The sequence below is a fragment of the Lampetra fluviatilis genome, chromosome 23, assembly GCF_964198595.1.
Source record: "Lampetra fluviatilis chromosome 23, kcLamFluv1.1, whole genome shotgun sequence".
NCBI classification, from domain to species: domain Eukaryota; kingdom Metazoa; phylum Chordata; class Hyperoartia; order Petromyzontiformes; family Petromyzontidae; genus Lampetra; species Lampetra fluviatilis.
The window spans coordinates 4,242,456-4,268,499 of NC_136297.1; the positions used below are offsets into that span (position 1 = coordinate 4,242,456).

The following is a 26,044-nucleotide window of genomic DNA, read 5'->3' on the forward strand; positions in this document are numbered from 1 at the left end:
GCACCACACACACAGCGCACCACTCAGCATGACACACACACAGCGCACCACACGCACAGCGCACCACTCAACATGGCACACACACAGCGCACCACACACACAGCGCACCACTCAACATGGCTCACACACAGCGCACCACACACACAGCGCACCACACACACAGCGCACCACTCAACATGGCTCACACACAGCGCACCACACACACAGCGCACCACTCAACATGGCTCACACACAGCGCACCACACACACAGCGCACCACTCAACATGGCACACACACAGCGCACCACTCAACATGGCTCACACACAGCGCACCACACGCACAGCGCACCACTCAACATGGCACACACACAGCGCACCACTCAACATGGCTCACACACAGCGCACCACACGCACAGCGCACCACTCAACATGGCACACACACAGCGCACCACTCAACATGGCTCACACACAGCGCACCACACGCACAGCGCACCACTCAACATGGCTCACACACAGCGCACCACTCAACATGGCACACACACAGCGCACCACTCAACATGGCACACACACAGCGCACCACTCAACATGGCACACACACAGCGCACCACACACAGCGCACCACTCAACATGGCTCACACACAGCGCACCACTCAACATGGCACACGCACAGCGCACCACTCAACATGGCACACGCACAGCGCACCACACACAGCGCACCACTCAACATGGCTCACACACAGCGCACCACTCAACATGGCACACACACAGCGCACCACTCAACATGGCTCACACACAGCGCACCACTCAACATGGCACACACACAGCGCACCACTCAACATGGCACACACACAGCGCACCACACACACAGCGCACCACTCAACATGGCTCACACACAGCGCACCACTCAACATGGCTCACACACAGCGCACCACTCAACATGGCACACACACAGCGCACCACACACACAGCACACCACTCAGCATGACACAGCACACACACAGCGCACCACACACACAGCACACCACTCAGCATGACACAGCACACGCACAGCGCACCACTCAACATGACACAGCACACACACAGCGCACCACACACACAGCACACCACTCAGCATGACACAGCACACACACAGCGCACCACACACACAGCACACCACTCAGCATGACACAGCACACGCACAGCGCACCACACACACAGCGCACCACTTCAACGTGACACACCACACACACAGCGCACCACTCAACGTGACACACCCCACACAGCGCGCCCACAGCATAACACAACACGAAACGCGCACGCAGCGCCCACTCAACATAGCACAACCCCCACCCCACACGAACGTGTGATCATACACTGGCGTCGCACGCATTGTGATCATCGTGGAGCCAAGCGGCCCACTCGGCCGGTCGTTACAGACACAACAACAACGTGACGCGTGTGTACGGGAATGAACGTGTGCGTGCGTAAGTGACCGTGTGAATGAATGGGCGTGTGTGTGTGTGTGAGTGCACGTGTGCATGAGTGTCTCGGTGTGTATGTAAGCGACTGTGCGAGTGTGTAAGTGACTGTGAGCGTTTCAGTGTGTATGCAAGCCAATGTGCGTCAGTGCACGAGTGTTTCGGTGTGTATGTAAGTGACCGAGTGTGTGAGTGTGTAAGTGTGTGTGTGTGTTTCTCACACACACTTGTGTAGCGGTTAGCGCGCTGCGCTATAAACCCGGCGACCCGGGTTCGATTCCCGCTCACGGCCAACACCAGTGACGATTATCTGAACCGTTCCTTGGCCTCCCCTAGGTCGACTCAGCCTCAAATGAGTACCTGGTGCGGTGTGTAAATATCGCCGCTAGAGAGACAAAGGCGGCCGCGCGTGGTGCTGGCCACCCGCCCCCTCGTGTGCCGTGCCGGCCTTCATAGGTGCTCGCTAACTTGCCCCTACAGTCTGTTAGGGCTATACGGGGGATCTTTGTCTTTGTTTTCCGGGATCTTTTACGCAGAGGTACACACACACGCAGACACACGGACGGATGGCCGGACAGACTGACAGACACTCGGCTAAGAGGCAGACGGTGTGGACGCTGCTCGGCATGGCCGGCGTTGATATCGTGGACGTGGGGAGCAAGCGGTGGTGGTGATGGTGGTGGGGATCCAATGCTCGCGCCTCACAGCAACAAGGGCCTGGGTTCGGGTTCCCGACATCGGTAACATTTGCTGCGTGGAGTCTGCACGTTCTCTCCCCGTTCTGCGGAGTGCGCAAGAGCGTGAGTGAGTGGGCGAGTGGATGAGTGTGAGCGCTTGTTGGGCAGAGTGGAGTGTGCGCGTTCCCTCCGCCTGTTATGCGCGGGTTTCCGCCGAGTTTCCTTACCACAGCCAATGCCACACAATGTAACTGCAGAAAAGTTACCGGCACACTACTCAACTGGGTGTAAGAGTGTCAATGTGTGTGTGTGTGTGTGCCGGTGAGTGCCGGCGTGCACACGGAAGGGGGGGGGTGCAGCGGTCCTGTGCTACGAACCTGCTGGATCTGGATTTCATTCCCGGCCACGACCAACATCGGTGGCGAATATCTGAACCGATCCTGGGCCTCCCCAAGGTCGACTCTGCCTTAAATACCTGGTGCGGTGCGTAATCATCGGTATTGGGGAGACAAAGGCGGCCGGGAGTGCTTGGTGCTGTTCACAACGCCACCACCCCCCCACCCCACGAGTAGTTGCGCCGTGCCGGCCTTCATAGGCGCTCGCGAACAGGAACTTGCCCCAAACAGCCCACATAGGCTATGCGGGGGAGCTTTGTCTGAGAGCTTGTGTACGTACGAGAGCACGTAGGCAGCTGCGATGTGGATCAGGTAGAGTGAGATGTACTGGATTTGCCGCGCCATATCCTCCTGCGGCAACACACAAAGAGAAAGATCCCCCGCGTAGCCATTTCACAGACTGCTGGGGCAAGTGCAGTTGGCGAGCATCTCTACCGACACGATCACGGTACAATCTTCATTATAACAACAGGATCATGGCATAATCTTCATGAGAATGATACTACCACAGTATAATCTTTATTGTAAGTATACAATCATGGTATCATCTTCGTCATAACGACACGATCATGGTATAACCGTCATGGAAAAAAAATCTTAATTCACGAGACTCGATCGCGATATAACCTGCATCATGACGACACGATCGCTGCATAACACAAGAAGACGCGGCGTGAAAGAGTAGGCCAAGGACCTTCGATCTTCCATCATAAGATAGTGCTGGTTGGGCCTCGACTGGGGTCTAACGACCCCCCCTACCCCACCCCCCCTACCCCACCCCCCACCTCACCTCCCCCGTACCCCACCCCCTTTACCCCACCCCCCACCTCACCTCCCCCGTACCCCACCGCCCCGTGTGTGGGGGTGTAGCGGACGAACCCTTCGTCCACTCATCGTCAATCTTTAATTCTAGATTTGAAGCTTTCGTGACTGCAAGGATTCGTATTCTTAGGTTTTTTCGGTAAAGTTACGTAGGGAAAAAAAAAAGGAACGTGAATTTTTAGTTGGGAAGGCGGAAGGGGGAGGGGGGTTTGGAGTGATTTGGAAAACACGGCTGAAAGACCCGGCGCAGTGCGGAAGGCCTCTAGGGCCGGAGCGTGGCAGGAAAACCCCTGGTTACGCGATCGAGGCTCCCACAAGGCCGTGCGGGAGGGGGGGGGGTGGGTGGGTGGGGGGTGGCGACAGTTTGGCGCCAGCTATCGTCGCCTGCGCTCGTGTTTGCTCCGGTTCTCTGCGGCGAGCACAAGTGGGGCTCTCGCTGCCCCCCCCGGCGCCACTTCCGGCGGAAAGAGGCCGCCCCCCGAGATGCCGAACTGGAGGTGGTAGTAGCCCCCCCGGCACTACCACGCTGCGCAGACGTCTTGGAGGAGGAACGCCATCGAGTGAACGGAACTGCGCCGCGCGAGTAGGAATCATATTCTTACGGTTTTTTTTTTTTTCGGTAAAGTCACGTAGGTAGATAAAAAGAAAATTAAAATGAATGAAAGTTAAATAAAAATAAAATAAAATAAATCACGACGTTTCGGAGGCAACGCAAGCTTCCGTCTTCAGGTGGAACCGTCACAGCACGATGGCTGTATCGAGTGAGAGAAATTCCAAGACAAAAGTCCTCGTGTATATAAGTAGGAATCAGCGGTCGTACCGCTGCCTCGGCGTAGCGTCGCGCAAGGCACTGGGAGACGCTACCGGGAGCTGCTCGAACGCTACCCGCGCACCCCAGGCCTTTGCCCGGCCTGCATAAGCATCTCACATGCGTTGTCGCGGACTGTGCTTCACACTATATCATTCATCGCAACGCGATTTTTCCATAACGCGGTGCGCCTCAGAAACGCAACTTACAACCACGTTGAAGGAGAACAGCCTCTACACGTCGCCGCGTGCTAGTCCACGGGGGCCTAGTGGCCTTCCAGACCAACACTAACCAGCCGCAGCAGCAGCAGCAGCAGTGTGCAGCGTTCGGTAAGCAAACTCTGGGCCCGTTCTGGGTCTACGTCCAGCAGAACCAGGGCTCGTTCCGACAAATGGTCGTCGTGTTACCAGATGTTGCCATTGGCAAGAGCACTCCCGTCAAAACTACGGGGCCTACCGCCCTCGGTCCAACACTTGAGACATGGGGATGCTTGGGGTGCGCGTTGAGCCGATAGGCCCCTTCTAGAGATGCCTGGCGTCGCGCTGCGGTAGCGAGATGTTAACTACCTCGCATGGTGTGCAGGAGGTCGTGGGTTTCATCCCGACCCTGACGCCTGCTGCTGTATATTTGGCGTTTGCATGTCTCTCTCTCATCATCATCATCACGGTGGCTAGGAGATGTTAACTACCTCGCCTGGTGTACAGGAGGTCGTAGGTTCGATCCCGACCCTGACGCCTGCTGCTGTAGATTTGATCTCCCCGTGGTCACATGGATTTTTTCCTCCGGGCCCTCCGGTTTTTCCCTCCACGTTTAGAATCAACGTCTCGCATTTCAACTATTTAGTTGCCATGAATGTCCACGTGATGATCGACAAGCTATCATTCGTGAAGGCCAGGACGCTTCTGACAAAGAGCCTTCCCCGGTGAAACATAATAAGGTTTAGTTCAGTTACGAATGGGGGTGGAATCGGGAGGGTGGTGGTGGCGGTGGGGTTGGTGCATGCGCTCACCTTCTTGATCTTCTGGAAGTAGAGCTCAGGGATGGCGTGCAGCCAGTAGGCCAGCTGCCCGATGAAGAAAAACTTCACAAGGAACCTGAGCAGCAGAAACGCACGCACGCACACACGCACACAAACACATGCACACACAGCAAGAAGGGTCTACGCGAGTCCACGGGTCTCTACGCGAGAACACGGGTCTCCACGCGAGAACACGGGTCTCTACGCGAGGCCACGGGTCTCTTGAGAAACCAAAGAAACCTCGACCGGAACCCAGCACCCTGTCGGCTGCCGCCTCGGTGTCTCCGACACGGCCACGGTGAACCCCGCGTGGGCACTCACGGCATCTCCGTGTGCGGGTAGCCCTCCCACAGGCTGGCGGGGCGGGTCACGTCATTCTCCTGGAACGACACGCAGACACGCATGCACGAAGACAACGATCGCCTGTATATAGCCCGAACGGACCGCCGGGGCAAGTGCTGTTATAGCGAGTGGTGCCCACGAAGGCCGGCGCGGCACACGAGGGGGTGGGTGGCCAGCACCACGCCCCGGGCCGCCTTTGTCTCCCCAGTGGCGATGTTTACACACCGCACCAGGAACTCACAGGAGGCAGAGTCGACCTAGGGGAGGCCCAGGACCGGTTCAGATAATCGTCACCGCTGTTTGCCGAGAGTGGGAATTGAACTCGGGTCGCTGGGTTCGTAGTGCCGCGTGGTAACCGCTACACTACACGCGTGTGCGTGCACACACACACACACATGGTTTGTCACCAACCACAGCACCCCATCAGCAAGGCAAAGGCGTAGCCCCTGCAATCGCTTGCTCATACCACCGCTGGCTAGAGGGCATTTTATTTGGCACACTCGTGAATGTGTGCTGTGTGAGTGACTGCCAGTGTGGGTAGGTGACAGAGAGGAGGGTGAGTGTGCGAGTGAGTGAGTGAGTGACGGAGAGAGTGAGTGAGTGAGTGAGTGACGGAGAGAGTGAGGTGAGCGAGTGACCGAGAGACTCGCCAAGGGAGTGAGTGACCAAGCGAGTGAGCGAGAATGAGTGAGCGAATGACAGCGAGTGAGTGAGTGACCGAAAGAATGACCGACACGGAGCTTGCCCTTTGACCTTCTGTCACTACGACCGTGGCAACCACTCCTGTGAACTTTGGCTCAGCCGTCCCTCCGCCAGCATTCAACACGCAAACTCCAACAACAACAACAACCGCCATTCGCAACTAGGTGGCGGTGACGTCACCACGATGCTTGTGCCAGGCGATGTGCACGTTGAGGCCACGTGAAGTGTCGAACGCCCGCTGGCACGAGGTCACGGGGCAGACCCAGGTGCTATGGGTCGAATGACTGAGACGACTGGCTGATGCACCACCTGTGCCCCCTACTGTGCCAACTTGCTGTCGTTTAGCCGCCCGGCGCTCCGCTCGTTGTTGTGAGCGTCGCTCCTCTCCCCTCCGTTGTTGTTCGAGGGCGACTGCCTCCAACTGCCCAGTAGCGTCCTTCACGAGCCTCCTCCACAGAGGCCGATCTTGACACCGCTGGTACCAGTCATTGGCAAGTCCACTCAGCTCCACATCCTCCTGTACCACATCACTCCATCTCTTCTCTAGCCCGTGCCGCGCCCGTTTAGCCCCCTCAATCCGGCCGAACAAAAGCTGTTTCGGCATGCGGTGGCTGGGCCTGCGGACTACATGACCCAGCCAACGCAGCCTTGCCTGCCGGAGGAGCTCACAGATGGGACTTTGTCCAGATCTTTTAAGGATATGTGAGCTCCTCACACAATCCAACCTGGTTAAACCCTGGATTGGTCATAGGCAGGCCAGCCTAAATGTTTATAACCGGCGAAGATGTTCCATTAGGGGGGTCCACGTTTCGCAAGCGTAGCGCAGGGAGGGAATAACCGTGGCCGAGAAGACCTGAAGCTTCGTGTGGAGCAACAGACCAGGTAGCTTCCATACAGCTTTACGCAACCAATGAAAAGATATTGCCGCTCGACTGATTCGGAGTGAGACCTCTGCTGTCAAACCGGAGCCGGTCATGAGCACACTGCCCAGGTATGAGAAACTCTCCACTCTCTCCACAACTGCCCCATCACCAATTGGGAGTTGTGGGGTTGGAGTGTCCGATGGTACAAAATACCCAGGCCGGTGCTCAGTTTTGGTGGGGCTGATGGTAAGTTCCCACCTCTTAGTGGCAAGCTCCAGGTTCAGCAGCAGCGCCTCCAACTCCAGAAATTACCAGATCGACATTAATTAACTACCACTAAACTACGAGACGCAAACTCCACGCACACACACACACACACGCACGCACGCAGCGTGAGAGAGAGAGTGGAGCCCGTGTCTGGAATGGAACCCAGGCAAGGGCGAGGCTGTGACGTACGGGCAGGAGGATGTAGGCCGCCCAGCCGACGGAGACGAGGTAGAAGGCGGCGAGCTGCCCGGACTCGTTGAACTTGCTGTGCTTCGTCTTGGAGAGGTGCAACCGCCGGTTGAGCCTCTACACCACCAGCACAACCACCATCACCACCACCACCAACATCACGACCAACACCACCACCAACATCACCACCATCACCACCACCAACACAACCACCATCACCACCACCAACATCACGACCAACACGACCACCATCACCACCACCAACATCACGACCATCACCACCACCAACATCACCACCATCACCACCACCAACACAACCACCATCACCACCACCAACATCACGACCATCACCACCACCAACATCACCACCATCACCACCACCAACACAACCACCATCACCACCACCACCATCACGACCAACACGACCATTATCATCATGACCATTACGGCCATCACCACCACCATCACCACCACCAACATCAAGACCAACACGACCATCACCACCATCATCATGATGACCATCACGACCAATACCACCACCACCATCACCATCACGACCACCACTACCATTATCATCATGACCATTACCGGCCATCACCACCACCACCGCCATCACCACCACCACAATCACCACCATCAAAGACAAAGACTCCCCATGTAGCCTTAACAGACTGTTGGGGCAAGTGCTGTTAGCGAGCACCTATTAAGGCCGGCACGGCACGAACGGATGGGTGGCCAGCACCATACCGGGCTGCATTTGTCTCCCTTGAGGCGATGTTTACCGACACACTGCACCAGGTACTAATTTTAGGCTAAGTAAACCTCGGGGAGTCCCAGAACCGGTCCAGATAATCCTCACTGGTGTTGGTGGCCTTTAGCAGGAATCAAACTCTGGTCGCCGGGTTCATAACGCGGCGCGCTAACCGCTGCGCCACCACTCCCCCAACATACAAACTCCATCGCCGCCAACACTACCACAGCGCGCCACCAAAAACCATCACGGGCATTAGAGAGCGAGTGTGCGAGTGTGAGAATCAAGTGAACAAGCGAGCGACTCGGTGAGTGACGACAGAGTGTAACGACTGATTGGGTGAGCGAGTGAGTGAATGAGTGATTGGGCAAACGAGTGAACGAGTCGGTGACTGAAAGAATGAGCGACTGAGTGATTAACCGAGTGAGCAAGTTGGTAAGCAAACAAGTGCACGGGTGACTAAACAATTGAGCAAGCGAATGAATGAGTTGAGCAAGACAGCAAGAGAGTGCCTGGGTCTGTGAGTGAATGACCAAGGGATTGAGTGAAGGAGCGAGCGATTGAGCGAGCGACTGAGTGAGTGCACAAGCGACTGAGTGAGTGCGCAAGCGACTGATCAAGCGAACGAGCGAGCGACTGATTGAGTGATTTCTTAAGCAAGCAACCGAGTGAGTGCGCAGGCGACTGATCAAGCGAACGAGCGAGCGACCGAGTGACTTATTGACCAAGCGACTGACTGAGTGAGCGAGCGACTGAGTGAGCGAGCGACTTATTGACCAAGCGACTGAGTGAGTGCGCGAGCGACTGAGTGAGCGAGTGATTTATTGAGCGAGCGACACCGCAGGAGTCTGTTCAAGCGAACGAGCGAGCGAGCGAGGAGCGACCGCGTGAGCACGTACGTCGAGGCCGTACTCCTGCAGCACGGCGTGGCACACGATGACGAGCAGCGCGTAGAAGAGCGCCGCTGCCGCGTCCTTGGGCCCGTACTGGTACAGGACGCGCTCCTCCTGCCCCTCTGGGGACGCACGCACGACAAGAACGCACAACCGCCACCACCACCACAATCGTCGTCGTCGTCGTCGTCATCATGACAACACCACCAACTCAAGTACGCATTTCCGTTCCTCCTGCTCCCTCTGGGCGCGTGCACACACACCGACGCACAATCACCACAACCACCACCACAATCATCATCATCATTCGTCGTCGCCATTACACCACCACCATCACAATAGCTCCACCATCATCATCATTGGCATAATTAGAACACCACCAACTCACGGAGAAATTCCCGTTCCTCCTGCCCCCTGTGGGCGTGTGCACACACATCGACGCACAATCACCACAACCACCACCACAATCATCATCATTCGTCGTCATCATTACACTACCACAACCATCACAATAGCTCCACCATCATCATCATTGGCATAATTAGAACACCACCAACTCACGGAGAAATTCCCGTTCCTCCTGCCCCCTCTGGGCGTGTGCACACACACCGATGCACTAATCACCAAAGCACAACCACCATAACCATCGTCGTAACAACACCGACTCTCACTTCCCGATTCCGGCTTATCCACTGCGAGATTAAAGCCTCCCCACCCGTGCAGCGTTGGTCGCGAGGTTTGATCGATCACATATTTGCGGTTGGGTCAGTAGTTTGGCGAGTGGATGAACGAGCGGAAGGGTGAACTGTTGAGTGATTGGTTGGGTGAACAGTTTCAGAGCGGAAGAGTTGGTGAGCAATTGGGTAAGTGGATGAATAAGCAGATGGCAAGCAGATGAGTGAGCAAATTATAGAGCGGATGGATGGATGGAGGTTGGGTGAGCGGATAGGTTGGTGAGCGATTGAATAAATGGATTAGTGAGCAGTTGAGTGAACAGATGAGTCAGCGGATGAGTAGGTAAGCGAATTGGTAAGTGGATGAGCTAGTAGATGGGTGAGAGGAGCGGATAGGCAAGAGGATGAGCGAGCAGATGAGCAGGGCACCACGGTGGCGAGATGTTAACTACCTCGCCTGGTACACAGGAGGGCGTGGGTTTGATCCCAACGCTGATGTGCATGCTGTATATTTGGAGTTTGCAGGTTCTCTCTCTCTCATCATCATCACGGTGGCTAGGAGATGTTAACTACCTCTTCTGGTACACAGGAGGGCGTGGGTTTGATCCCAACGCTGATGTGCATGCTGTATATTTGGAGTTTGCAGGTTCTCTCTCTCTCATCATCATCACGGTGGCTAGGAGATGTTAACTACCTCTTCTGGTACACAGGAGGGCGTGGGTTTGATCCCAACGCTGATGTGCCTGCTGTATATTTGGAGTTTGCAGGTTCTCTCTCTCTCATCACCATTACGGTGGCTAGGAGATGTTAACTACCTCTTCTGGTACACAGGAGGGCGTGGGTTTGATCCCAACCCTGATGTGCCTGCTGTATATTTGGAGTTTGCAGGTTCTCTCTCTCTCATCATCATCACGGTGGCTAGGAGATGTTAACTACCTCGCCTGGTACACAGGAGGGCGTGGGTTTGATCCCAACCCTGACGTGCCTGCTGTATATTTGGAGTTTGCGTGTCTCTCTCTCTCTCATCATCATCACGGTGGCTAGGAGATGTTAACTACCTCGCCTGGTACACAGGAGGGCGTGGGTTTGATCCCAACCCTGACGTGCCTGCTGTATATTTGGAGTTTGCGTGTCTCTCTCTCTCTCATCATCATCACGGTGGCTAGGAGATGTTAACTACCTCGCCTGGCACACAGGAGGGCGTGGGTTTGATCCCGACCCTGACGTGCCTGCTGCTGTATATTTGGAGCTTGCATGTTCTCTCACTGTCTCCCCGTGGTCACGTGGATTTTCTCCAGCTCCTCCGGTTTGTCCCTTCACATTTAGAATTAACGTGCGCTGAGAGTATTTGGCTGCTATAAATGTCCACGTGATAAGCCACTTCCGTGAGCGATGAGTTGTGAGAGCCAGGTCGCTTCCCAAGAGCTGTACAGCTCAGTGGGCCTTACTGGGTAAAAAAAATTAAAACAAAAAAATTAAAAAATAAAAATATAGCTCAACCATTGCTTAAGTGGATGAGTGAGTGGATGTGTGAGCAGATAGGCGAGCTGTTGGGCGAGCTGTTGGGCGAGTGGTTGGGCGAGCGGTCGACTGAGTGTGGTCGAACAATGTCCTGCCGCTACACCCCCCCCCCCCCGCGCGCCCCCCTGGGCCTACGTACCGCTGGCGGGCACAGTCACGTTGTACTGCAGCGTGATGAACACCACCGCCACTTTCGCCGTCACCTGCAGACAAGACACACGCGCAACACACACACACAGAACACGCACGCAGACAAACAAGCACACGTGTGACCGTGAGCTCAAACCGCCTCCAACCGGTGTGGTGGGAACCAGACAGGTGAGTCAACACATGCATGTGTACACACATACACACACGCGCGCGTGCTTGCGCGCACTCACACAAATTACGCACGCAATGATGGCGCCCACACCTCTCAGCAAGAAAGCCCTGGGTTCAATTCCCGACGTTTGTGTGTGGAGTTTGCGTGTTCTCTACCGGATCTGTCAAGAGCGAGAGTGAGCGAGCCGAGTTTGTGAGTTCTCTCTTCCCGTTCTGGCATGGGTTTTCTCCGGTTTTTCCAGCCTCCTCCCACAGCTAAACAAATATAAACCCCACCGCAATGGTACTGCCAGTGGCCCAACATGCTGCAAGATTACGTGCAAATTACTCAATAGGGTTTCACACTCAACAGCAGAAGCAGCGGCTACATCGCCGCCCCCCCCCCCGACCCCTACTGCGAAAACCTGGCAGGACCTTTCTGAAAAAACAGAAAAAAAAAGAGTCCTGAGAATCGGCGAGACCTTCCCCGGGTAAGCAAACGTGATGGTAATACACATCACCACCCTGTCACTTCATTGCAGGATGAAGGCAACGAGAGCACGCAGAGTGTCGCTCGCAGTGGTCGCCTGGCCATACTTCGCCACGCTGGTCAACGCGGGTTGGTGGAGTCGTCGGCGGGGACGTGGACATGTATGTGATTTGAAGTTGAGCCACAAACCTACACCAACACCCGCCATTCGCCGCTAAGTGATGGTGACGTCACCACGGTGCCTGTGCCAGGCCAGGTGCACTTTGAGGCCACGTGAAGTGTCTCGCCGCTGACAGGAGGTCACGGGACAAACCCAGGTGCCACCGATTGGCTGATTGATGACTGGTAGATGCACCGGCTCTACCCCCACACACGCACGCACACGGACGACGCGTACGTACGTTGAACTTCATTCGCACCGTACGTAGCCAAACGCGCTAATCGGAGGTGCGGGCTTGGGATAGGGAGAGGCACAGGGCTGATTGGGTCGTCGCTTGCCACCGATGTTAACCGTGAATGCACGGCTGCAGTACCGAGATGGAAACAGCTCGTCGTTTTGCAAAGGGCGTCCAAGAGCGTGGACTGACACGTACATCGCAAACACGTGATGACACGTGTAAGCACAGATAATACATGTAGATAAACACAAGTCCCCCACCCCGACTGTTTGTTTGCAAGTGTTGCCTGGAGCATTCTCTGCGGGTAGGAGACATTGATAGCTTTACAAAAGTCCCAACAATTTAGTTCTTTTAAGTTGTTAATTTTTGAGTTTGTGCAAATTTTGATTTGGCGAGCAGGCGGCATGGGGCTGGTCGTGCGGTGTGCTAATCGCTGCGCCACCGCTCCCTCTAACATGCGCACACTCATACAAAAAAAAACGCTACGATGTTGGTCGTGGTTGTATCATCACTGCCAGTGGAGGAAGTGGATTTGCGTAAATTCACGATCACAAAAACACACAGGATGCAATACACCCACACACACGCACACATCCTATATATGTACCACACATACACCCTGTACATCACACACACACACATGCACCCTGTATATCAACAACCGCCATTCAATAACCGCCATTTGCCACTAAGTGGCGGTGACGTCACCACGCCGCTTGTGCCAGGCCATGTGCACGTTGAGGCCACGTGAAGTGTCTAACGCCCGCTGGCAGGAGGTCACGGGGCAAACCCAGGTGCCATGGGTCGACTGACTGAGATGACTGGCCGATGCACCATCTGTGCCCCCTACTGTACCAACTTGCTCTGTTTTAGCTGCCTAGCGCTCTGCTCGTTGTTGTGAGCGTCGCTCCTCTGCCCTCCGTTGTTGTTGGAGGGCGATTGCCTCCAACTGCCCAGTAGCGTCCTTCACGAGTCTCCTCCACAGAGGCGATCTTGACACCGCTGGTACCAGTCATCGGCAAGTCCATTCACGTCCACATCCTCTTGTACCACATCACCCCATCTCCACTCTAGCCCCTGTCGTGCGCATATAGCTCCTTCTATCCGGCCAAACAAAAGCTGTTTAGGCATGCGGTACCTGGGCATGCGTGCTACGTGACCCAGCCAACGCAGCCTTGCCTGCCGGACAAGCTCACCGATGGGACTTTGTCCAGATCTTTCAAGGATTTGTGAGCTCCTCAAACAATCCAGCCTGGTTAAACCCAGGATGGATCGTAGGCAGACCAGCCCTAAATGTTTCTAACCAGCGAAGATGTTCCATTTCTAACCTGCGAAGATGTTCCGTTGTACATCAGACACACACCCTGTACATGACACACACACACTCTGTACATAGGGCAAGTGCTGTTAGCGAGCACTTATGAAGGCCGGCACGGCACACGTGGCGGTGATGTGGCAAATACCACGCCTGGCCGTCTTTGTCTCCCCAGTGCTCATGTTTGTACACGGCACCAGGTACTCACTTTAAGGCCAAGTCGACCTAGGGAAGGCCCAAGACAGGTTCAGATATTCGCCAACTTACCGGTATTAAGCCGGAATCAAACTTGGGTTGCCAGGTTCGTGCATGTACGCATCCATGAACTTCTTTCACACAGTACGTAGTCAACCATGTATACCATACACTGATACACACACACCTTGTATGACACACACACATACGTATACCCTGCATGCCACACGTACACGCACACCCTGCATTCCACACGGACACCCTGCATGCCACACACACCCCGTACACCACACACACACACACACCACGTACACCACACATACGCACCCTGCACACCACACACACACACCCCTGTACACCACACACACACACCCCTGTACACCACACACACACACCCCTGTACACCACACACACACACCCCTGTACACCACACACACACACCCCTGTACACCACACACACACACACACCCCTGTACACCACACACACACACACCCTGTACACCCCTGTACACCACACACACACACACCCTGTACACACCACACACACACACACACACCCTGTACACACCACACACACACACACACCCTGTACACCACAAACACACACACACCCTGTACACCACAAACACACACACACCCTGTACACCACACACACACACCCTGTACACCACACACACACACACCCTGTACACCACACACACACACACCCTGTACACCACACACACACCCTGTACACCACACACACACACACCCTGTACACCACACACACACACACCCTGTACACCACACACACACCCCGTACACCACACACACACACCCTGTACACCACACACACACACACTCCGTACACCACACACACACACACCCCGTACACCACACACACACACACCCCGTACACCACACACACACACACCCCGTACACCACACACACACACACCCTGTACACCACACACACACACACCCTGTACACCACACACACACACACCCTGTACACCACACACACACACACCCTGTACACCACACACACACCCCGTACACCACACACACACACCCTGTACACCACACACACACACACCCCGTACACCACACACACACACACCCCGTACACCACACACACACCCTGTACACCACACACACACACACCCTGTACACCACACACACACACACACCCTGTACACCACACAGACACCTTGTACACCACACACACACACCCTGTACACCACACACACACACACCCTGTACACCACACACACCGTGTACACCACACACACCGTGTACACCACACACACACACCCTGTACACCACACACACACACACCCTGTACACCACACACACACACACCCTGTACACCACACACACACACACCCTGTACACCACACACACCTTGTACACCACAGACACACCCTGTACACCACACACACACACACACCCTGTACACCACACACACACACCCTGTACACCACACACACCGTGTGCACCACACACACACACACCCTGTACACACCACACACACACACCCTGTACACCACACACACACACCCTGTACACCACACACACATACACACCCTGTACACCACACACACACCTTGTACACCACAGACACACCCTGTACACCACACACACACACACACACCCTGTACACCACACACACACACCCTGTACACCACACACACCGTGTACACCACACACACACACCCTGTACACCACACACACACCCTGTACACCACACACACACACACCCTGTACACACCACACACACACACCCTGTACACACCACACACACACACCCTGTACACCACACACACACACACCCTGTACACCACACACACACACCGTGTACACCACACACACACACCGTGTACACCACACACACACACCCTGTACACCACACACACACACCCTGTACACCACACACACACACACACCCTGTACACCACACACACACACACACCCTGTACACCACACACACACACACACCCTGTACACCACACACACACACACCCTGTACACCACACACACACACACCCTGTACACCACACACACACGTACACACACATGTACACACTGCATGCCACATGTACACAACCCTGCATGTCACACACAGGCCTCCACCCCTTATGCTACGCACACCCCCCGAACCCATCAACAGGCACACATCAACTACTTACAAACAACGCGACACGTGCGAATTAGCCCGGGACCGCTTTGGATACGTGTGCGTGTTATTGTTGAACCCATGTCGCACCGCCGTGCTAGTGAGAGACACGTACACTCGTGCATGCTGTAGCAGCACTCGCCACTGAGTCTGGAACCACGTGGGGCGAGGGAATGGCAACTCTGGGCGGCCAGGCTCGTAGGCCACGTGCGCTTACAACCACTCACGTGACCGCCTCCCCCCGCCGCCACACACAACAACCACTCACGTGACCGCCTCCTCCCGCCGCCACACACAACAACCACTCACGTGACCGCCTCCCCCCGCCGCCACACACAACAACAACAAAACAACAACAACCACTCACGTGACCGCCTCCCCCCGCCACACACAACAACCACTCACGTGACCGCCTCCCCCCGCCGCCACACACAACAACCACTCACGTGACCGCCTCCCCCCGCCGCCACACACAACAACAACAAAACAACAACAACCACTCACGTGACCGCCTCCCCCGCCACACACAACAACCACTCACGTGACCGCTCCCCCCCCGCCCGCCACACACAACAACAACTCACGTGGCCGCTCCCCCGCCACACACAACAACAACAACCACTCACGTGACCGCTCCCCCCGCCACACACAACAACAACTCCTCACGTGACGGCTCCCCCCGCCACACACAACAACAACAACAACAACTCCTCACGTGACGGCTCCCCCCGCCACACACAACAACAACAACTCACGTGACCGCCCCCCCCCCCGCCACACACAACAACAACAACTCACGTGACCGCTCCCCCACCACACACAACAACAACAACTCACGTGACCGCTCCCCCCGCCACACACAACAACAACAACTCACGTGACCGCTCCCCCGCCACACACAACAACAACAACTCACGTGACTGCTCCCCCGCCACACACAACAACAACAACCTCTTGCGTGACCGCTCCCCCACCACACACAACAACAACAACCACTCGTCGCCACGAGGAGGAAGTGTTTGAGGAAGCGCCGCTCATCGACGCAACGCGACACCACAGAGCGCCACAACCAGGGACCAGAGGTCGCAAACGGGTACCCGTACCCGGCCGGGTACGGGTAGCCGGGTATCGGGTAGGGTATCGGGTACCCGGTTGTGACCTCTGCCAGGGACCCCTCCAAAGAGCCCCCCCCCCTCCCTACGAACCCCAGAATCAAGGACCATGGACCCCCCCCCCCACCCTGTCCCGACATACCCCACCCACGTACCCACAGAATCGGGGATTCCCCAGAATTAAGAGACTCCCCGATAGACCACAGAACCAGAGGCTCCACACACACAAGAGGTCGCAACCGGGTACCCGATACCCGTACCCTACCCGATACCCGGCTACCCGTACCCGGCCGTTTGCGACCCTGGTGCGGCCCGGGTACGGGTAGGCCGTGAGTCACTGGTGAGTCACCGTTTGTCACTCATTTCCCAACGTCTTGTCTCTTCTCACAATTCAAGTTCCTAGAATCAACCCACCCGCGCCTGCAACATGGCTTCATCCCAGAGGTCGCAATCAGGTACCCGATACCCGTACCCTACCCGTACCCGGCCGGGTACGGGTAGGGTACGGGTACGGCCGGGTACGGGTACCCGTTTGCGACCCTGGTGCGGCCGGGTACGGGTAAGGAATCAAAACCCATTTGCGACCTCTGCCACAGAACCAGAGGCTCCACACACACGGCACACTCTTGATCATCCTGGGATCTGTGGGAGATCCCGATAGACCTCCAGAAACAGAGACCACCCTCCCATACTCCCAGAACCCAGAATGAAAGACCCCCACAGACGCAGGCCAAGACTGGAGAATCATAAACCCTCACGTGAACTCAAAACCACAACCATACGCCTTAACATAGGCCTCAAACCCTAACACACGAACCTTACCCTAAGCGCATTAACTTTAAAAACAAACTCCTAAACAACTACCCCTGACCCTCCAAACCGAACACCCCAACGCCTACCCCCATCACCAAAAACTCCAATATTCGAACCCCATTCGCCAATACAATATAACACGAACCCTAAACCCATTAATTTCAACGGTCACCAAAAATACTAAACCTAACCTTGACCCATGAACCCGAACCCGCGACACTAAAACATTACCAGAAGCCGAACCTCTAACCCCATACTTTAAACCCTAAACTCGAACCCTTAACATAAACTGTAACCCTCCCGAAAGTTAAAACCTAACCAGTGTCCCTAAAACCTTACCCCTTACTCCTAACACTAAACCCTAAAGATGTACACTTAACCTAATCTTTACCCTAACGGCCTAACCTCTAACCTTAAACCCTAGAACTAACCCAAACCATTATCCCTAAGCCCTCGAATCAAACCTTATCACACCCCTAAAATTAAACCGTGACCTCTACGCCCAACCACAAACTCTAACCCCTAACATTAAACCCTAAACTTTAACCACAAACTATAATCCCTAACATTAAACCCTAACCTCTAACCACAAACTCTAATCACTAACATTAAACCCTAAACTTTAACCACACAAACTCTAACCCCTAACATTAAACCCTATCCTCTAACCACAAACTAACCCCTAACATTAAACCCTATCCTCTAACCACAAACTTTAACCCCTAACATTAAACCCTAACCTCTAACCACAAACTAACCCCTAACATTAAACCCTAACCTCTAACCACAAACTAACCCCTAACATTAAACCCTAACCATTAACCACAAACTCTAACCCCTAACATTAAACCCTATCCTCTAACCACAAACTAACCCCTAACATTAAACCCTAACCTCTAACCACAAACTCTAACCCCTAACATTAAACCCTATCCTCTAACCACAAACACTAACCCCTAACATTAAACCCTATCCTCTAACCACAAACTAACCCCTAACATTAAACCCTAACCTCTAACCACAAACTCTAATCCCTAACATTAAACCATATCCTCTAACCACAAACTAACCCCTAACATTAAACCCTAACCTCTAACCACATACTCTAACCCCTAACATTAAACCCTAACCATTAACCACAAACTAACCCCTAACATTAAACCCTAACCTCTAACCCATAACATTAAACCCTAAACTTTAACCACAAACTAACCCCTAACATTAAACCCTATCCTCTAACCACAAACTAACCCCTAACATTAAACCCTATCCTCTCACCACAAACTCTTAACATCTAACGTTAACCCCAAACATATGTCCCCCACTATTACACTCAAGACTCCCCAAAAACACCTAAACATTAACCCGATCCCAGAGTAACCCTACATCATTCACTTATTCATCCAGGAAAGTCGCACTGGAGTTTCGTTAGGGAGGTTCCCTTGGCTACATCGTTGTTTTTACTACTTTAGGATGTTTTCAGCCATTTCATTACGACCTATCATTATTACTACTATACCCTAATGAACACGAGGGAAAGAGGAGACCACGTGGTGCGTGGTCCACGTGCAGCCCAGGAACGGTGCGCTGCCATTGGACGGATCGCCTGGCTCTGTGATTGGCTACAAATTCTACATTCAACATTTTTTGTGAGTTTAACACGTAGGCTTCCACCACCAAATTCATCCATAATAGAGGGGGTTTTTTGGGGGGGTTAGATCGCGTAAATATATATATTTTTAAATCCTTCATATTAAGTTCGCTTGCTTGCGTGCTTGCTTGCTTGCGTGCTTGCTTGCGTGCTTGCTTGCTTGCGTGCTTGCTTGCTTACGACCGTGCAAATCTTTCGGTCGTTTTTTAACCCACTTCCCGTGATCCAATCGAGCTGACATTTTCCACACAGACTCGTTGTGCGAGACAATTAATGTTCGTGAAAAAAATTCCCAAAATTTACACTTTTTAGGCAAAAAAAAAATATTTTACATATATTCAAATAGAACTCATTCATGGCTTTGGCTGAACGTCACAGTATAAGAGCCCAGAGCGTAACCCCTCCACAGGCCGTGGCGGAGTAGCGCAGTTGGTAGCGCCCTCGCTTCCCATGCCAAAGGTCGCGGGATCGATCCCCGCGTCCTCCACAGGCGAATATATTTTTAAATCCTTTATATTAAGTTCGCTGCCACGCATATAAAGGATTTATAGTGAAAAACTTTGTTTTTACGGGTTATACTTATTTTAAATCCTTTATATTAAGTTCGCTTGCTTGCTTTGGACCGTGCAAATATTTCGGTCGTTTTTTTAACCCACTTCCCGTGATCCAATCGAGCTGACATTTTCCACACAGACTCGTTGTGCGTGACAATTAATGTTCGTGAAAAAAAAATCCAAAATGTTACACTTTTTAGGACAAAAATATTATATTTAATTACCAATTGCTTAATGGTGCAATGCAATCATCTGACCCATAGGTGGCAGCCATCTCAAGCCAGAGGACGAGAGGACTCTAGCCGCCACGCATATAAAGGATTTATAGTGAAAAACTTTGTTTTTACTGGTTATACTTATTACTTTCCCAGGTAAGAGACGAACTGGCGATCGTAAATGAATATAGTATCTCGCTCATCACCCATGTGGAAATGTCAAGTAGTTGCCCAAACGCTCTCTTAAACGCGTGACGTTGATTCTAAATGTTTAGGGAGGGTGGGGGGGGGGGAACCTGGAGGACCCGGAGAAAAATCCACGCGCCCACAGGGAGAGAGACACGCAGACTCCTAATATACAGCAGGCGTCAGGGTCTGGATCGAACCCACGACCTCCTGTAGACCAGGCGAGGTAGTTAACGTCTCCTAGCCACCGTGATGATGATGAGAGAGCGAGACACACAGACTCCTAATAAACAGCAGGCGTCAGGGTCTGGATCGAACCCACGACCTCCTGTACACCATGCGAGGTAGTTAACATCTCCTAGCCACCGTGATGATGATGATGATGTGAGAGAGAGACACGCAAACTCCAAACATACAGCAGCAGGCGTCATGGTCTGGATCGAACCCACGACCTCCTGCACACCAGGCGAGGTAGTCAACATCTCACCAGATGTTGCTGTACGATCACCACTCCACTGCTGGATGGGGTCATCCCTTCCCCTCCTCCTCCCCCCAAGCCGTGCGAGCGATTGACCACTAAGCCACGTCACTCACCTCCCTGTCTCTCCACGCTTCTTCCTCTCACACACACACACGCGCGCGCCATACCTCCTCTCTCACCTCCCCCTCACCTCGTCACCCCCCACACACCAAGCGCTACGCCCTCCACCTTCGTCACCCACCTCGAACACCAGACCCAGCGCGATGAGCATGGCCCCGCACGAGACGATGTCCGCGTGGTTCTGAATCACGAACTCGTGGCTCAGCACGGGCGGGCTCTTGTTCTTCTTGCGCAGAACCATGGCTGCTGCTGCTGCTGCCGCCGCCGCCGCCGCTGTTCAGTGAAAGTCCTCCTCAGCTCCTCGTCCACCTCCTCGTCCACCTCCTACCTCCTCCCTCCTCCTCCTCGTTCACCGCCTTCTCCTCTTCCTCCGCCTCGCCAGCTCAGCACTGACGCGTCTGCGTCATCGCGCACGGTCGACGTCATCACGCACGCGCGCGCGCGAGACACGTGGCGTGCGTGGCGACGTCACCACGCATCGTGCGTGGTGACGTCACGGCGCCGGCGGGGGGGGGGGAACCCGCTTTTTTTGCGTGTGCGCGCGTGGTGACGTCTCAACGCGGCGTGCGTGGCGACGTCACGACGCGGCGTGCGTGGCGACGTCACGACGCGGCGTGCGTGGCGACGTCACGGCGTCGGGGGGGGGGTCGCTTTTTGTGTGTGCGGGCGTGGTGACGTCATCGCGCATTTCTTCGTGGGGACGGAGGGCGCGCGCTCGAACGCGCGGGAACGGTGGGTGACGTCATGACTCTGTGAATGAAGACTCGGCCGGCGCAATGACGTCATCGCGCACCGCGAGGGTGGAACAATGCGGAACGATGGTGACGTCATCGCGCGGCGGAGTGTTTGGACGTTTGTGTTGACATCATCGCGCAACATGCGGATCCGACACGTCAACGATTCCCAGTGCGCACGAATCGTGAACACGATTCAAGCAATCGATTTAATAATCTATTATTTGTATTAGCCATTGCGATGCATGACCCCTACAATGGTAATGCAAGGCTTCTATGACCGTGCAGTGCTCGCATAAAACAATCGCTTTCAATAGGGTTAACTCAGAAGCACGTTATGATATGACGTTTTCGATTCGTCTAACAGAGAATAGATTCGATTCCCCGTTACTTGCGGAGCAAACGATTCGATTCAGCAATGTCCCGGATGGATGCGGGCCCTGTAAATTACCCACAACGCCGCGCGCGTACGGCAACACATTTGCAACGCGCGTGTATACTTGTTGATCATAACATCTTGAAGGGAGTTAACGAAATGAACATTTTCCCCACGTCATTCATTAGGCGTGTACTCATTTATTATATCTTGCATAACATTACGAATGAGAAAAATAACTAGTTCACCCCATAGTGTAAACTAACAGTGGTACTCGTATAGTATATATACCGTACGCGGTACCAGTAAAATCTGACGGTCCGCTGGTCGTGGGTCATTGCAAACACAGTAAACTCATAGTTTCATTGTCTTAACCCTCAACCCACTGCCCTCCTTGACCGTCATTTTATTAACACGCTTTGTCCTGTCGTCTGCCCTATCATCACAGCTGGTATACAGGAGGTCGTGGGTTCGATCCCGACCCTGACGCCTGCTGCTGTATATTTGCAGTTTGCGTGTCTCCTTGGTCGCGTGTATCCTCCGGGTTTTCCCCTCCACATTTAGAATTAACATCCACACGTGTCCGAGTAATTTGGGCTGTTGCTAGACATGACCACGTGGTGATGATGACAATTAAAGGCCGCTACGTTGAGCCATCATTTGTGTCTTGCCTTGTAAAATAGAAAAAAACACATTCCTGCTGCGGAGGGAGCTGGTAGGAACGTCGGGTTGCTCGGTCAATGGCCTGCAGGGTCAACGGCGGCGTGGTGTATTCCGCAAATATGGCCGACCGTGAGGGCGGGCACAAGCCGGCGTGAGTAGGTTAAACGTTGAGTTTTATAAGGGCACCACGGGGTGACCAGCCCCTCCCCACCCAGCCCCACCCCTCCCACCCCCCACCCAGCCCCACCCTCCCCACCCAGCCCCTCCCCACCCTCCCCTCTCCACCCAGCCCCACCTCTCCCATTTTTGGACGCACGACGGACGGACGGACACAATAATCCCCTGTGGGCTGGTGTAACCAGGAGGTTCCTACCAGTATAACAACTTTCGTAGTACCCGGTGCTCGAACCTAAATGAAACGAATTCTATTCACGAATCATAACATTGGTGGTGAAAAAATCGAGAATTGAAGCTTTCGTGACTGCAGCAATTACTCTACTCATTGGTTGTTTTTTTTTCGGTAAAGTCACGTGTGTAGAAATGCAATAAAAATGAAAATCACGACGTTTCGAACGCAACACAAGCGCTCGTCACCAGGTGTAAATGGGGTAAAACACACAGCGAGGGGACACACAGGGGGACATCACGTACGTGTAATATTAACTTCAAATCCTGCTTGGGGCGGGGCGACAGGGTGGGGAGGGGGGTACGGTTAAAGCAGCCCATCATCCATCTGGGGGTGGATAAAATTGTCACCACTTTGCGGGGAAGCCAACAACTGTGAAAACGACATCGGGGCAGTCCATAAATGACGTCACGCACCTGGGGGGGGGGGGGGTCAGACATTTGTGACGATGTGTGACGAGGGGGGGGGGGTGTTTGAGAAATGTGACGTCACATCAAAATGCGCAACTTTAAATAAATATAAACACGTTCTAATTAATTAAATCGACTTTTAATAAAAGTGTTGTCCTACAACATCAGAGTGCAGCGCCACATAAAATACGCACTACAATGACGATAATTTAAAGCGATTTGAAGCATGTTTTATTTTCTAAATGGAAGTATGGTTTTGGGGAGGGGGGGGTAGAGCTTTGTGACGTCATATTTGAGGGGGGGGGGGGGTCTGACTTTTTGTGACGCCGTGTGACGAGGGGGGGGGGGTCAAGAATCGTCCAAAATCGCGTGACGTCATTTATGGACGGCCCCATCTGTGAAAAAGAGAACTTGATGGCTCATGGGATGAATGTCCTGATTCTGCTTGTCCTATGGATAATCTCACCCTCGCCATATTAACGTGGAATTGCCACCACTGACTCCGCATGGCTGTCAGCTGTGGCTGCAGAGTTTGGTGGTCCATGTTGTTGACGTAGTTTATTGTGAAAATTCGGTCACAGTTCCTATGACCTGCACTGTTACATTGCTTTTATGGCTTTACTTTGGTGATTTTCGAAAAGTTTTTTGGTTTGGCCATGTTTGTTTGTTGTCGTACTGAGCGGTGGATGCGTAAATGAATGGGTGAGTGGATCATTGAGAAGGTGAGTGGGTGAGCAAAATCCAGAGAGACACATTTCTCGGTCAGCCGGTAGGTCGATGTTTAAAAGTTCCAACACAAACAGAAAATCCAAGAAAAGACAGCAAAATATTACAGAAAAAGCACCGTACACCAACACTGTGTGCAAAAATCCCAGTGGGATGCAAGTCAAACAACAACAACAACCACAAGGCAACTTAGATTAAGGCCAACAGTCTAACTCTGTACTACAACAAACAAACATGGCCAAACCAAAACACTTTTCGAAAATCACCAAAATAAAGCCATAAAAGCAATGAACCAGTGAGGTTGTTCACGTGGCAAGGTTTAAACCTGTCCAGAGTCCGGGAATTGCCATCTGTGTGCGTCGGGTGGCAGAAATTGATTTGTTACCGAGATCTGGTAACAAATCGACCGGTACCGAGTAGAACTTTATCGCAGACGACTGCCAGGCTTGAGAAATGTATCGGTGTTTGGTCTATAACAGAAGAGGTGGAAACCGTAGCACTCACTCAGCCACTCAGTCACTCACCTACTTACTTCGTCACTCACCTAGTCACTCAATGATCCACTCACCCATTCATTAACTCATCCACCGTCACTCACGCACATTCACTCACCCACTCAATGATACACTCAGCCACTCAGTCACTCACCTTCTCAATGATCCACTCACCCATTCATTAACTCATCCACCGTCACTCACGCACATTCACTCACCCACTCAATGATACACTCAGCCACTCAGTCACTCACCTTCTCAATGATCCACTCACCCATTCATTAACTCATCCACCGTCACTCACGCACATTCACTCACCCACTCAATGATACACTCAGCCACTCAGTCACTCGCCTTCTCAATGATCCACTCACCCATTCATTAACTCATCCACCGTCACTCACGCACATTCACTCACCCACTCAATGATACACTCAGCCACTCAGTCACTCACCTTCTCAATGATCCACTCACCCATTCATTAACTCATCCACCGTCACTCACGCACATTCACTCACCCACTCAATGATACACTCAGCCACTCAGTCACTCACCTTCTCAATGATCCACTCACCCATTCATTAACTCATCCACCGTCACTCACGCACATTCACTCACCCACTCAATGATACACTCAGCCACTCAGTCACTCACCTTCTCAATGATCCACTCACCCATTCATTAACTCATCCACCGTCACTCACGCACATTCACTCACCCACTCAATGATACACTCAGCCACTCAGTCACTCACCTTCTCAATGATCCACTCACCCATTCATGTCACTCACGCACATTCACTCACCCACTCAATGATACACTCAGCCACTCAGTCACTCACCTTCTCAATGATCCACTCACCCATTCATGTCACTCACGCACATTCACTCAC

At 53.4% G+C, this 26,044-nt stretch overlaps 1 protein-coding gene across 4 annotated transcripts in view; it reads right to left on the reverse strand.

The window, feature by feature from the left end:
* Positions 1–21,738, reverse strand: part of LOC144940615 (translocating chain-associated membrane protein 1-like) — a 443,732-nt gene extending 421,994 nt beyond the window's left edge. For all 4 annotated transcript variants that reach the window (XR_013639144.1, XR_013639145.1, XR_013639146.1 and 1 more), the window contains exons 1-7: positions 21,465–21,738; positions 11,498–11,561; positions 9,170–9,285; positions 7,520–7,636; positions 5,478–5,536; positions 5,148–5,232; positions 2,789–2,859 (exon numbers count right to left, since the gene is read on the reverse strand). Coding sequence is in view for 1 of the 4 variants with exons in the window: in XM_078866871.1 (XP_078722997.1) it covers positions 2,789–2,859; positions 5,148–5,232; positions 5,478–5,536; positions 7,520–7,636; positions 9,170–9,285; positions 11,498–11,561; positions 21,465–21,584 (632 nt within the window). In the remaining 3 variants the exon portion in view is untranslated. The remainder of the gene's footprint in view (positions 1–2,788; positions 2,860–5,147; positions 5,233–5,477; positions 5,537–7,519; positions 7,637–9,169; positions 9,286–11,497; positions 11,562–21,464) is intronic.
* Positions 21,739–26,044: the final 4,306 nt, after the last annotated feature.